Genomic DNA, 14,645 nt, shown 5'->3' with positions numbered 1-14,645 from the left:
ACTGGAAGTTAGTGCAATGAATTTGAAGTAAGCTGATGCTCAAAGCATGAGTGAAATCCACGGTCTGAGTACCAGGGTCAGACACGGCCTGAGGCACAGTTCTCTGCCCTTAAACCAACATCTGAAAGCTCACGGTCCATGTTGGTTTCTTATCTCCGCTTGTGTCCCTGGTAAACCCCTTTCCTAAATGAAGGCACCAGAATAGCAACTTAAAGCTGTGTCACTAATGAGGTGACAGAGCGAGGGCATTAGCTGCCTCAGATGCAGCCATGCTTTCTCTTCTTTGACTGATGAGCAGCCGAGCTGCTGTGTCGGGGCCCAGAGCGCCAGCAAAGCAGGCGAGCCGACCCGCTCCCCCCTCCCCGCCCACACGGCACCGACAGCAGGCGGGCTGGAGTCATCATCTTTGACTAACGGCCTTCACAAGCCCCATTCCAGCTCATCTGAATGCATAACATCCCCTCCCTGCCTCCCCTAGCTCCCGGTGCATGCATGGTTTACCACTAAAGAGTCCTTTTCAGGCACCTCATAATCGTTATCTGATAGTGAATAGAATAAATTGTAATTGCTTTTTTAAAGCACAATCAATTTGAGATAATGTACAAAGACATCGGGCAAAGAGAATGCTGCAGCTGGGTGCTGGAGAAGTCGATGCGTATTTATTTACTGACGGAATCTAATTACTGGAGTCAGAACCTCGACACTGGCATGAGTACGAGTTAGAGAAAAACAGCTTTACAGATGGGGGGAAAACATCAATTAATGTGCTAATGTATTATTAGCAGCAATGAACAGATGCATGTTGCAATTGTTTGCCGGACAAGGGAGACATGGTGAATTCTGACATTGCCCATTTTTTCTCAGAACAGCATGGTTCCCGTATCGCTTTGATTTATTACCACCCATAAGCTGTTGCAAATGATTTATAAATGTGGTTTAAACACATGAAATGCATTTTTCACTGTCGCAGAGAGGGGCAAAGATTGATCGGTAGGGGCATGTCAAATACATTAAGGAGCAAGGTGAATGACATGGCAAAAATACTGTTTGTCAAGGTGACGGTATGAAAACAAAGATTGTTCAGGACTCAACATATTGTTATTGTGTCAAAGGAATGATGGAGTCTCTTTTAAAGGGAAGAGGAAAAAGGGAATAGGATGGCTCAATGCAATGCAGTAATGATCGGTGTGATCGTGTAACAAAAGTGTCAGCTGTAAAGAATTCATGTGATTGGTTGATTCAAACCACGCACCGTCCTTCTCACCAGGTCCTTGCTGTGTCTTTTCTTTTTGTGTTATATAGTACTCGGTCAGTATGTCCTCTCTGTTTCCATAGAGGCACATTTTAGTGGTGAGTTATCTGAATTTGGGAACAATGACTCACATCTCTTTCCTTTTGAAAGTCAGTTTCATTTGCCATGAATCAATACCCACATCCTCTATCCATCTCGGCCCATTGATTACATATTAAGCCCTGCCATCTGCCTCACTCATAAGTAATCATAGCCAAGGTTAGGCCAATGTACACCGCATATCTGCTGTGATTGTTATTGACACATCTTCTGTCACACCTTTTCCTCTTATTTGTTCCCACGGCGTTGACCTCAGGGGCCTCTTCGGGCAGCACTGACCTTCTGCCTGCCCCCAGCGCTGCCACCAACTGGACAGCTTCCCTTGTGACTGACAGCGGCAGGGACAGTGACTTGATCTTCAGGTTTGATGGTCATCAGGCAGCTAAAATCCCAGACTGGGTGGTACCCCAGAATCTGACAGACCAGTTCACCATAGCAACCTGGATGAAGCATGGACCCAGTCCTGGTCTCAGAGCTGAGAAGGAGACTCTACTCTGTAACTCTGACAAGACTGGTGAGTGTGAGCCTGACAGGCAAGGACTAACAGTGGCATTCATGGATTATTTTCAAAAACTCATGTCATATGTGATAAAATGTAGCAATTGAGGGATAAGGCTGGCAATATTCTATATTTTTATTGTTAACAAATTCCACGTAAAAAATGTTTTGCCCAAAAACACATCAATGAGCCAAACTGAGTAAAACTTGGTGACTTTATTATAATGAACATGGGCACTGTAGTTAAGTTTTTGTTACGTCCACACACTGCTGCCGTTATGCTACATAGAACACCAGATGTGTATTAATCCGCAGTTGAAAGTAATACCCAGCTGACTTTACCTTTTTTAATGAAACTATATATTTGTGGCCCATTTTTGAAGATTTAGTTCAATTGGAACACATTAGCTTAGAAGTTGGCAGGTAAGATGTCACAAAGAATTAAGAGACAGAAGTTGTTTGTGTTGGTCTTTTAATGGAATTTGCTAACAAAAAAGCATAACACCACCTGTATCTACCCATATAATCTTAAAACTACTCACTATAAATCAACTGAGTGGATCTGTCGATCTCAACCAAACCTCTGATTTGTGATTTAGGTACAATGTGTCAGGAGGTTGATTGACATTGAAGGTGTAGCTTTTGTACAACTACCATTGGCTACACCATCACACAATGGTTGGGCAACACCAAGTGAGGCAATAAAGGCCACCAAGAATGGATACAAAGCATAATTGTTCCGAGAAAATGTATACATACATAAACATGCGGGGGCAAATATTCCCTCTGCACATATAATCAGCTTCATTTAAGTGGATAGGGAAATTGAAATTAATATTATGGTCTATCTTTTCCTCATTGATAGCACAATGGTGATGGTTTAGCTGTGTGTTATCGTCATCATAATTTCGTTTAGGCTTATTGTATACATATTACATACTTTGAACAATCCTAAGGTGCATTTGTTTAAATACTGTTAACCAAACAAAGTTTGGAGCTCTGTAACGATCTGGCATAACAAATGCAGTAACATCATAACATGCTTTGCCCAAAAATTCCAGTGAAAAATGATGTGAGATGACCTTGACAAAGTTTGCATTTTTCAAAGCAGTACTGCTGTCCCAGTTTAGTGAGGTTTTATAAAGCTACATGTCTGCTTTACCTGACAGTGAGTAGGTGTGATGAGCTGGTCCCTAGTGTCTACTCCTCTTTCTCTCTCCATCCCACAGAGATGAACCGTCATCACTATTCCCTGTATGTCCATAATTGCCGCCTGGTGTTCCTGCTGAGGAGAGACTTCACCCAGGTGGACACCTTCAGACCAGCTGAGTTCCACTGGAAACTGGAGCAGGTAAGACACTGTGATGCTCTGGGACACGTGGGACAGAGAGGGGAACTTGGTGACACATAACACAAGTCACCTCAGTTTATATATCAACTCGGGCCAATCTCATAGGCAGGAATGAAGCCTCTAGTCTGGATTAAACTTGTATCAAACATCCACTCTTGGCTTAATTCATGTTGGTCTGTATCTTGCACTAATAATAGAAGACATCATGGAGTTCATATACAAGGTGTGGCATAAGGTGCATAAGGGAATAATCTCTAAAAACAGATATCTGCATATTAATGCAGAATCTGTAGGCAACAGGACAAGATTTTGGTATCTGAAGCATTTCAGCCTTTAGTCTATTTGTAGTCCAAGTGGTATTGAGCAATCACTTTTGATCAGGCTTTGGTTGCATACAGGTTAACAGTCCGTGTGGTGACGCATTGGCAAAATGCTGGCTACGCTGGAACCCCTGAAATATTTGCCGTTGTCCCCAGAGGCTAAATCGCTGCAGACAAATAGCCAATGGGCTCTGAGGTTGATAAGGGAGTAAGAACTACAGATCAGGATACAGACCCTCAATAACTGGTTGCCCATCAGACTCATAAAACACATTCACATGGTTTTGTGTGTGTTTGTTTCATTGGTTTCATTTATTGCTTGACTGCACTAGAAATCCTCAATATAAAAAAGCCTAACCTTTAATTAACACCCAATTATTTTGGAGAACTCTCATACCACTCTTCCTAATAACCGTACAGTTTTTTTTAATGGATTTAGTGACTCCTTAATAAATATTTTCCATGGATAGGAATACATTGCTGATAGTATTTCATTATAGCCAGCACTGTTTTTTTAACTTTCTTTCTCTCCCCTGCCATTGCCTCACATATAATAGAGATAAAACACTGTGTAACCTGACATGGGATCAGATTTGGAAATGATTGCAAACATGATTTTGGGAGGGTTTTTCTTTTAATACAGAAATGTTGGTATGAGTAGGGCAAGACTGAAAATGTTTTCGAAAAACAGCCAAAACAAATGTGACCACTTCATTGATTCGTGGGTTAAAATATGCTAGTCTGTCATCAGTTTGGAATACTCTTATTTAATATTTAATCTGTTAAGTATAGGTGTGATATCATTGTCGAAATGAATGAATACTTGAGTAAACAGACATAGCAAAGAGAGGCAGAAACACGCCCTCTCCAGGGACGTGTGTATGCATGTGTAGACGGCAGCTGTCTGTTGATCAAGGATGCTGTCTTAAAGTCAGACAGGTCACCTCGACTCACCAAGACCCTGCTCTCACACAGCGAGGACATTTGATTCATGGGAGAGACACGCAGCTGAGTCTGGAAATCCAGATGCAGCACCCAGGGCTAATATGATCAGACACATCACTGGTCTTGATTGGGGGGGAGAGCATGAAAGAGGTCGTCCATTAGCCTCGAGACGACACATGGTGTGCGAGAGGAATCGTCTGGAGGAATTTAAACACAGGGTTCCCAGAGAGTATCTCGTCCGTTTCTTTTCAAACATTTTAAATATTCTAAAGATGAATCACCATTTCTCACAAACCCCACTGCTCCCTCTCACAAAGTAGATATTTGCCTGTTAAAAGTGATTTTTACCATCAGCTTTCATGGCCATAGCTACCACTGATGACACTGAGGTCACATCCTCTGTATTTTTTCATGCAATTTTGGGGGTTGTAGCAACCCGGTGGGAGTTATATTAGAGAACTTAAACATGGTGGCAATTTTACACACTTATTCCTGTGATTCAGCGTAGATATTCAGTGTCTGTAAGCGTGTCGTCGTTCTTCTCCCTGTGAAAATAAGCAGTTTTATTTTTTTTATTTTTTTTCATATTTCATGTATTTATGAAATTCAGAGAGGGGAACTTGGTGACACATAACACAAGTATTAATGTATTTAGTATAGTGTGTGTATTTGTAGGACTGATGGCAGCAGTGTATCTAAAATCCTGAATACAGCCCTGCAAGCATTTGACTTTGTATTAGCCACACTAGCAGCATGGCACTAGGAATGGCAATGTCGGTCTGTGTCAGTCCAACATTTTTGTCCAGCAGAGGTGTCAAGTAATGAAGTACAAATACTTTGTTACTTTACTTAAGTAGAAATTTTGGGTATCTATACTTTACTGGAGTAATTATTTTACAGCAGACTTTTTACTTCTACTCCTTACATTTTCACGCAATTATCTGTACTTTCTACTCCTTACATTTTAAAAATAGCCTTGTTACTCCTATTTCAGTTCGGCTTGTTTTCATTCCGGCTTGTCATCGTTTAAAAAAACACCAAAAAAACAAAAACCTATCCAGATAAATCGCGCCATCTGGATAAAGTGAATTTGATTGTGGTTGGATGAGAGGTATAAACATACAGTATACCATTCCGACACCCTATTGGTTTGTAAACTAGTCCATGAAACATATGTTAATGCTCAGTAGTACACTTATGGTTCTTTAATGTATTTGCATCATACTAAAATGTGTTCATTTTCATGGGCATAAATGTGGCTGAAACAGGTGCATCCCAAATGTTTCAACATTAACATTTTAATATAACGTTATAGTCATAATGGCATTTAGAAAAATGTTTTTTTGTGGAGCTAGGGTAGTGCACTATAGGCCCCTGTGGAACGGCCTAGCTGTTGTCCTTAATTGCATTTTTCCCCCTTACATTACATTAGTACTTTTACACTTTTACTTGAGTAAAAAGCTTGAGTTGATACTTCAACTTCTACAGAAGTCTTTTTAAACCCTAGTATCTATACTTCTACTTGAGTAATGAATGTGAATACTTTTGACACCTCTGTTGTCCAGACTGAAATATGTCAACAACTATTGAACGGACTGTGTTGAAATTTTGTCCAGACATTCATGGTCTCCAGAGGATGAATCCTAATGACTTTGGTGACTCTCTGACTTTTCTTCTAGCACCACCATGAGGTAGACATTTATGTTTTTAGTGAAATGTTTCAACAGCAATTGGATGGATTTCCTTAACATTTGGTACAGACATTCATTAATTGTAATGACTTTAGTGCACCCTTCACTTTTCCTCTAGCACCATCATCAGGTCAAATTATATATTTGTTCAATACTACCAAATACCTGCAAAACTAATCTACATTCCTCATAAACCCCACTGTTTCCCGTCACAATATTTGCCATATCAAAGCGTCAAAGGTGTTCTCCTTGTCTTTACTGAAGGTGATAAACGTAATAGTGATTTTACCATCAGCCTTTCACTTTCATACAATCTGGCAATTTTGTTTGTTTGCACAGAAAGAACAGCTCCCTCTCCCTGTAATGTGCTGTCAAGCAATCAAGCTAATGCAACCTGCACAAAGGGCTGAATGCTGTTTAGATGCCAAAGGGAGCAATTTTCACGTAGATGAGCTTGTTTGTTTGTGGTAATTCTAGTATCATACAGTTTAATTCACCAAAAAGATTTACACAGTTAGTTAATTCTATGGCCTTGTCTAAAGTGATCGCAATTAATTTATTTTATTAGGTGATAAAGCCTTCTATATGCTGGTACCGCATACATCTTTGAAACAGGCTGAACAATAGTTGTTAAACTGTAGAGTTTCCTGAGCACTTTCTGAATCTCCTTCTCCTCCTTGCATGCTCTCTCTCATCTCCCTCCCTCTTGTTAATAGGTGTCTCTGAAACCTTGGGGCATGAGAGGAAACTTTCATTAAGTTGCTATCTCCCCTCGTCTACTCGCCACTTTGTCTACATCTGCTAATGTATTTTAAACAAAATGAACTTCTGAATACCTCGAGCCCAGACAACCCTTCCACAGAAGAATCTCCTCCTCTCCCTATGTTGGTTTATCACAGAAGTCCAATTAATTTCTCATACAATCCAATCAGGCATAGCGAGTCGCTACATAATGACTGGAACGTGGGGGAAAGATGGTTGCAGATATTAGTTTTACCTGCTGGAAAAAAATGAGCGAACGATCTGTTAATAACAGGCACAGAGTAGTTAGGGTAGCATGGCTTTATGCGTACAGACCTATTGTGTTCAGTGTGGTTCAGTATTTTAAGCTTTGCTATCTGTGCTGTGTGCATTCTTGAGAGAGATGGCCTGAGGTTTTTATTGACTTCATTGAAGCGCTTTTTCTTGAGCTTGTATTGAACGTGTCTTTTGTGCGTGGATTCATATTCTTTAAATGCGGATTGCATTCAGGCGTCTCAAAGGCTGTCAATCTTGAAGCTGTTTCGTGCATGAGCCAGTACTGAACGTGCCCCTGTGTTTGTTATAACTTTGTAGAAAATTGGATTGAGTCTGCATGGTCCAAAAAAATAGCCTTTGGCTCGTACAGGTGTCCAGGCAGAAGGAGGCTGAAAGAGTGGCTCGCACACCCACCCTCAGACTCCTATTCTTTAGCTTTCTTAAGCTTTATTATTCCATTGATCGAGGAAATGTCCTTTAAGTTTTGCAAATTAACCTTTTGCCCTTGCAAGCACAGATGAGGTCTAGTAAATTCCACCAGTAAGTTAACACTTATATACGGTGGCCGACAGGGCCAAACGCATTGCAACTTAATAAGTGGTTCATGAAATGCTGACAGATACTTTGCTGGTCCATTAGGACCTAAAACTGTAGAATTTCCATTTGAGACTGGTGGTTATTAGTTGACGGTGGTGTTTCAATGCTTCCATGTAGAGTTTGATGTGTCCCACGTAGAACGATAAATGGAAATGTTGGTTTTACAGTTAGAACTAAGCCTGCGTTGTGTCCTCGTCTGACAGGACAGAAGGACTTTGGCGAGAGGACAAAATCAATAAGAAGTCACCTTGAGCCTTTCATCTGCAAAAGAATGAAAAAAACAACATAATAATTTAGATCTTTAAATGTTGTTTCCACCAGGAATCTAAATTGAATGTAGAAGTTACATCATTACCTTCGGCTACCCCATGGACAACACTTATTTTTTTCAGGAAAGCAATCATGCAAACACTCAGTGGGGACTTTCTCTGATTTTATAAGTGGGAAATATGAAATATGTTACCGTCCATGCAGAGTACTGTACATATGACAGGTTTAAAGACTTGAGTGTCATTAATGGAGTCAGGGAAGGTAAAGCAAGTGAGACAGCTGCAATATGTTTAAATGTTTAAATATGAATAATTCGTAGTTGTCTCATACTCACTGCACTGCACGTTTATCCAGGCCCTTTAGTCCCTAACTTAGTCCCCCCTTTTGTGCTTGGTAGATTAGAGGTACAGCTTTTGTGCTGACAACAGTGTTCATAAAGTTGAGGGCTGTATCAAAACAATGAGCAGAAAGATGCCAAAACACTCAGTTGAGCTGAGGGGAACTGAAGAGTGGAGTCAGAATTATCTGTGGGTTCATCACTACAAACAGCACCTTTCACATTACACATAGTCACTTGACACATTGTTCATATAAAAATATGGACTAGTGCAGCTTTAAAGTTAAGGAAATACATTTTCCCCAACCCAACACTAGATGATCATTGGCCTTAGCATCATGCTTAAAGTAAATTCAGGTTTATGATACCAATTCAAGCACTTTTGTCTTTTAATATTGATTCATCTTCTGATGATCATAATCTGATTCCCATCTTCACATGTGGGTGTAAAAGCTCCCAAGCGATTCAAAGTGTGAGCTCACATCCATTGTGCATAACAACAATGGCTGAATGTATTCTCAGTCATGAAAATAAAAGATGGAGAGCAGCATCTTTTTTTGCCAACCACTTGGCATGATCTTCCCCCACAGTTGCCTCCTAACTGGTCCAGGCTTATTGTCAAAACAAATATCTCCTGAGCACAATTTGAACATGGAGCATCTGGCATTTTCAAATTGCTGATGTGCTGCTGTTGACTGCTGTCATCAGAATCTCCTTGTTAGTAAATTTTGGGATGTCTAGGGGCCACGCTACCTGATGAGGTTAGGAAATGATGTTGTTTTTATTATGAAGTGGAGAAAAAAAGATTTTTTTTGCAAGAAAACAGTAAAGGTCCGCACAACATCTGTCTCATTTAGAGATTCTGAGAGAAAAGGCACACAACATTCACACATGCTGCCTATCCCGCAGGCTCAGACCTGCTATGAGGAGCACAAACCATTAACACAGGCTCACATAATAGCACATGCAGCTGTCTTCCATTTTACACCAAATTAATGTGCAAATGACAACAACAAACAAACACGGCATCACAGAAGTTAGTGAAATAAAATGCATTACACATTTTTTTAAATTGTAGTCTTTTAGCTGACAGAGTGATTAACAATCACTGCAACAGCAGAAAAAGCAAAGCCACAATCAACAGAAATCAGGATTTCCTTTGAATGTATATCTGTGTTCTCTGCATCCTCTTTTTCCTTAAACGCCAAGTCCCCAAATTAAAGGACAAAATTTGTCACTTCAATGCAAACAACTGTCGTTTTGGGGCTCTTACTTGAACAACTGATGCAGTCTTGTGGTGTCCTACTAATTTAGGAAAGTTTTGTTTTCATTCTTCCCTCGAATTATGATGGATATATTTTAAATGTCCATATTTGTGTCCAGTATTAATCAATGAGAGCACAAAAAGTTTTTCTGTTTCTTACCTTATCTGTGTCTGTCTGTAACACACACACACAAATACATACGCACACACACACACTCTCACACAGCATTTCCCTCCTCATGGGAGGGGCCGTGTTGAATGATAGATGACTCCTACTAAAGAGCCCGCTAAATTAAGAGCTCTGATGCACCAACTGGCTCCAAAGAGCATGATGGGCACACACACATCCAGTCTTTTGAAGGGTCTTTCTGACTGTTGAAACTGCATGCAGACTTTTGCCTCGTACAGTTTCATCTCGTCTGTCCACCTGAGCCCCTTGCCCGCACGCATGCAGGCACACAATGTCACTCTCCTCACTTGTTGGAGGCATTAATCTCCCACCGATGTTTTTCTGTGTCCAAAGCCATCATCTAGCTCTGGGTCAGGACTAAAATCGCTCTGTTTACCCAGCTCAAGGCTAACATCTCACAGCTTTACTCACAAATACTGGCACCACTTAAGAGTTTGGGGGAGACTAACATCGGGCTACTTTGTACACGTTGTCCATGCCACTCTACCTGTAAAATTGTACCAAGTGGAGCGTACAGCTCTTCTGTCAGAATCCCTCTGAAATACAGTGGTCATCAAATGTCTATCTTCTCTATGGTAGTCACACAGCACATATCCCTATTAAAACAGTGGATTTATTGCAAACACCAGAGTAGCAATCCCTAGATTTTTGGTATTGATTGGCAGTCATGCAAATTGTCCTGTTTGTATTCAGGTGGAGGATCTTATTGACAGCAGGAATCAATAACCACGGAAAGATAAAAGGGTAGAGACAGAGATAGAAAAGTTAGGTGAAAGAGAGACCCACCTCAGGGGACAGCGGTCAAGGCAGAAAAATAGATGAAAAGAAGAAAGATGGAGAAGAAGGAAATAAATGTCAGAAATGGCTTTTCACTGGACCAGACACATGCCAATATATACCGCTGGTGGGAGTAGCTGGGAGAAATAGAAACAGACAATGAACAATAAACAGAACAACAACAGTACTATTTCTTACTGCTAATATCACTCAAGCCAATCTCTCTGCTAGATTTGGTAAGCAAGACACACAGGATGATAGACAGATATGAGATCGATACCGTCACCCAGGGTGTGAGGAGTCAAAATAATATGCAAAATAATTGGATTTGTAAGTGTAATCAGAGCAGGCAGGCTCTGTTGTTACAATCCCCTCAGTTTGATATCACAGACAGACAACATTATCTTCTCTCATAATAATCTGCCGAGATGTCTGTCAACCACCACTATCACAGTCTGCTTCACAAATGAAATCAGCCTTTATTACAAACGCACTTTCCAAAACCCTGTTCCATGCAGTTTTCCATCATTTTTATTTCTCTCACATCCCACCATCCCTGGATAATAATACCTCACCTTTATGAGAGAGGGACGTACTGTCGGTCTTAGATAGGCAGAACTAGTGCTGGAGAGGCCCTAAATGACAGAATGGAGGAGCAATGGCTTTTATTACCTTGCTGTGTGTGTGTGTGTGTGTGTGTGTGTGTGTGTGTGTGTGTGTGTGTGTGTGTGTGTGTGTGTGTGTGTGTGTGTGTGTGTGTGTGTGTGTGTGTGTGTGTGTAAGACTGCATATTCTGTATGTATAAATGTGTGTTTGATATTTTCTTCATGTGTATCTAGCAGAGGTCGCCCAAGAAAAGTCTCAAAATACAGAAATAGTCTCAAGTACTTTATAAAAAGTCAGTCAAGTTTTAAGTCATTCATGAATTGGCATTTCAACATTCAAAGCAGGGTTAATACTCTTATTTTTACATAACTAAGGTGGAGTTGTTTAATATTTCCTTACGTTCACATACAAGGAATGTATGTTTAACCCATCCTAGCTAGTAAGGAGCAGTGGGCAGAAGCAGTCCGGTGCCCGGGGACCAACTCCAGTTGTTAATGCGTTTCAGATCAAATAATTCAACATTCAAGATCTTCAGCTATGCAAGTCCAGCCATGTTGCCGCCATACTCATTTTGTGCTGTTTTAAGATGTTACAAAGCTTAAGATTTGAATGTTTCTGATTTTAAGACTCAAGTTAGGTCAAGTCTTTAGCAATCATGTCCAAGTCTTTGTGTGACTTTAATCTTACTTATATATCTCATGTCTAGAGAGTGGAAATGCTGTCTGTCAGTCTGTGTTTGTATGAGTAAGAATATGTGTACAAAATTATATTTGAATATGTTCCTTTTGAGTGTACAGGTCTTTGTGTGTGTATGATGGGTATAGTATAGGCCCATGTGTGCATTGTATATGCACTTGTTCACACATTTTGTTGGCCACAGTATGTGTGTAGGTGTTTGTGTGTAGGTTTTTTAAGAAACTGGGGACCTTTGATTTCACTTTCTGGTAAATGGGAGCACAAAGGCAAAATAAAAGAAAATAACAGCACAGTAAAAGCTGCTGTTCTGTGCCATTCATCATATTAATCTGGAGCAAATAGGTTCGCTGAATCCCCTCGTTCCAGCGAATCTCTCCCTTTACCCTTTCGCCCTTTCCGCCCTCTCACTTTCTTAGTTTTTTCCCCCCCAACGATTTGTCTTACTTTCTGGCCAAATAACACTCCTAAACTCTCCACCCAGACTTTCTGCCTACGCAAATAGTTTTTAATAAAGAAAGTTTATGTGCAGTGCAGCCCTTCCCTCCGACTGGCTAAAGCACTTCCTGGATTGAGGTTGGCTGTCAGAATCTGCAGTGAAGATTTATTGTGCACATCCTATCCTACCCTGACCTTAAGTGTGGTAGGAGAAAAGGAGGAGAAAGAGAGATGAATTGAAGAAGAGATGGAGTCAGAGAGGCGGAGGAATAAGTGAGCCTGGTAGAGGGCTTGTATATTTGGTGTAGGAGTGTCGGTGGTCTCTATTGTGAAATCTACTGCTGGATTTAAAGTAGCCTAACATACAAATATATGATATACAGTCACCAAGCACACTCCAGGAGACAGTGACTCACTCTGTCTGCCACACTGATCCATCAAACAAATCCATCAACATGCATGCATTGAATGAATTTAGGCCTTATCATAGTATGTAGGAGCCAAAAATGCCATCCATGACTCAAGCATTTTTACCTCCTACATACATCCGATGCCTGCACTTGCTTACTGCCCACCACCAGGATTCAGAAGCAGAAACACCACTGCATCTATATCTAAATCACAAGACAACAGACAGGAACTTAACAAGCTTAATAAAGCTAGCCTAGGATTATTTTTCAAAGCAGAAATTTCCATGTGCAGATGTGGTTCTGAAATGGTGAGCATGGAAATATCTACGAATATATGTGACACTGGTTTAGTGCAATCATTACCAGCACTCTGTGCAAGTGGAGACTGTATGTGCACTACTTAAAAATAGACTAAATGTGCACTACTTAAAATTATTATGCCAATGTCACACTAACACTACCTGTTGCTATGGTATATTTTCTATAAACAGTGGAGCCAAAACCACAAAGGAAGTGGCCTTAAGCGGATCTGACCTATTTAGCTTCTCTATAGAATGATATTTACTCATATAGGAGATGTTAAAACAAGGGTCGGGTTAATTAAGACGCCAAAATACCCCCCACAAATCAAATCCCCTACTATACCGTTAACTGTCAAGCCACTAAACCTGTATGGAAATGAACACCTCTGCTGAAATGTTAAATTCGTTAACGATCCGACACGAGACAATCTCTCTCTCTCTCTCTCTCTCTCTCTCTCTCTCTCTCTCTCTCTCTCTCTCTCTCTCTCTGCACGCGCACACACACACACACACATTTTAACCATTTATTTATGACCTGACCTGACCTGACGGAGCACCACGACCGGCAGCTCGCGGTGCTCTGTATCCAGCGCACAGTAACCGATTCTGGGGTAACTAGAACACCAACTACCGCTGACCTGACGGAGCACCACGACCGGCCGCTTGCGGTGCTCTGTATCCAGCGCACATTAACCGATTCTGGGGTATCAACCGCGATCAGCTTAGTGGGAAATTAAGAACTCTCTGCACTGGTGGTGGATGTCGTTGATGCACTTGCATCATTAGGTTTGCTTTTTTAATAACAAATCCAGGGTGCGAACTACGGGGGAGCTAGGGGGAGCTCGGCTCCCCTTAATAAGACATGGGCTCCCCTGAAAACGTGATTTGTGAAATTTTGGGGGGTCTCTAAAAATATTGACAATGTGTCATTTTGACGTGCAATTTCAGTTTTGTGTAATGTGATCATCGTGAATTATAATGTGTAAAACTGCAAAAATATAATTCATGCGTGATGGTGATTTAAACCCAATTCACTTCAATAAAGAAAACTATACATGTTATTCTTGTTATGAGCATCAAGGCGTGGCGGCGCTGCGGTGCAAATCCAACTCATGTTTAGTAGGCTACATGTTAACTCAAAGATTCGTAGAAAAAATATAAACATTGGAGGCCATTAATCGGTGCGCAAAGTCCTTGAAATCCATTCTGCAGTAAGCATCATATAGCCATGGCAAAAAGAAAACAAGGCAGTTTAATTAATTTTGGTTTTACTAAGAAACTGTGTAGCGATGACGTTAATAGCACGACTAATTCCCCTGCTGCAAGCCCTGTTAGCACACCTCCCCCCGGGGTGACAACACAAGAAGAAGCTGAAGAAATAATGTCCTCTCTGGCTGAAGATGATCCTAACCCCTCTCGCTCCTCTCTCCCGTTAAATTGGAACAGCCAGCAGTGGAGAGCCTGGAAGAGCCCATATACATGGCTGTTTGTTAAGGATGGAAGCTTGGGGTGCGTCGCTATGGTCTAATTGAACGGAGGAATTCTGGTATTCTTCTTATTGTTTATATATTTGTGGGTGGCTGTTTGC

The 14,645-nt window shown here is 40.9% G+C and overlaps 1 protein-coding gene across 1 annotated transcript in view; it reads left to right on the top strand.

Annotated features, from left to right (window-relative positions):
• Positions 1-14,645, top strand: part of LOC120547915 (calsyntenin-2-like) — a 248,888-nt gene that overhangs the window by 197,118 nt on the left and 37,125 nt on the right. Inside the window, exons 7-8 of the mRNA XM_039783743.1 lie at positions 1,608-1,865; positions 3,079-3,200. Of these exons, the coding sequence (XP_039639677.1) occupies positions 1,608-1,865; positions 3,079-3,200 (380 nt within the window). The remainder of the gene's footprint in view (positions 1-1,607; positions 1,866-3,078; positions 3,201-14,645) is intronic.

Source organism: Perca fluviatilis, chromosome 2 (assembly GCF_010015445.1).
Source record: "Perca fluviatilis chromosome 2, GENO_Pfluv_1.0, whole genome shotgun sequence".
Taxonomy (NCBI): domain Eukaryota; kingdom Metazoa; phylum Chordata; class Actinopteri; order Perciformes; family Percidae; genus Perca; species Perca fluviatilis.
Note: the sequence above shows the minus strand (reverse complement) of the source record. Positions and strands in the feature narration are given on the sequence as shown.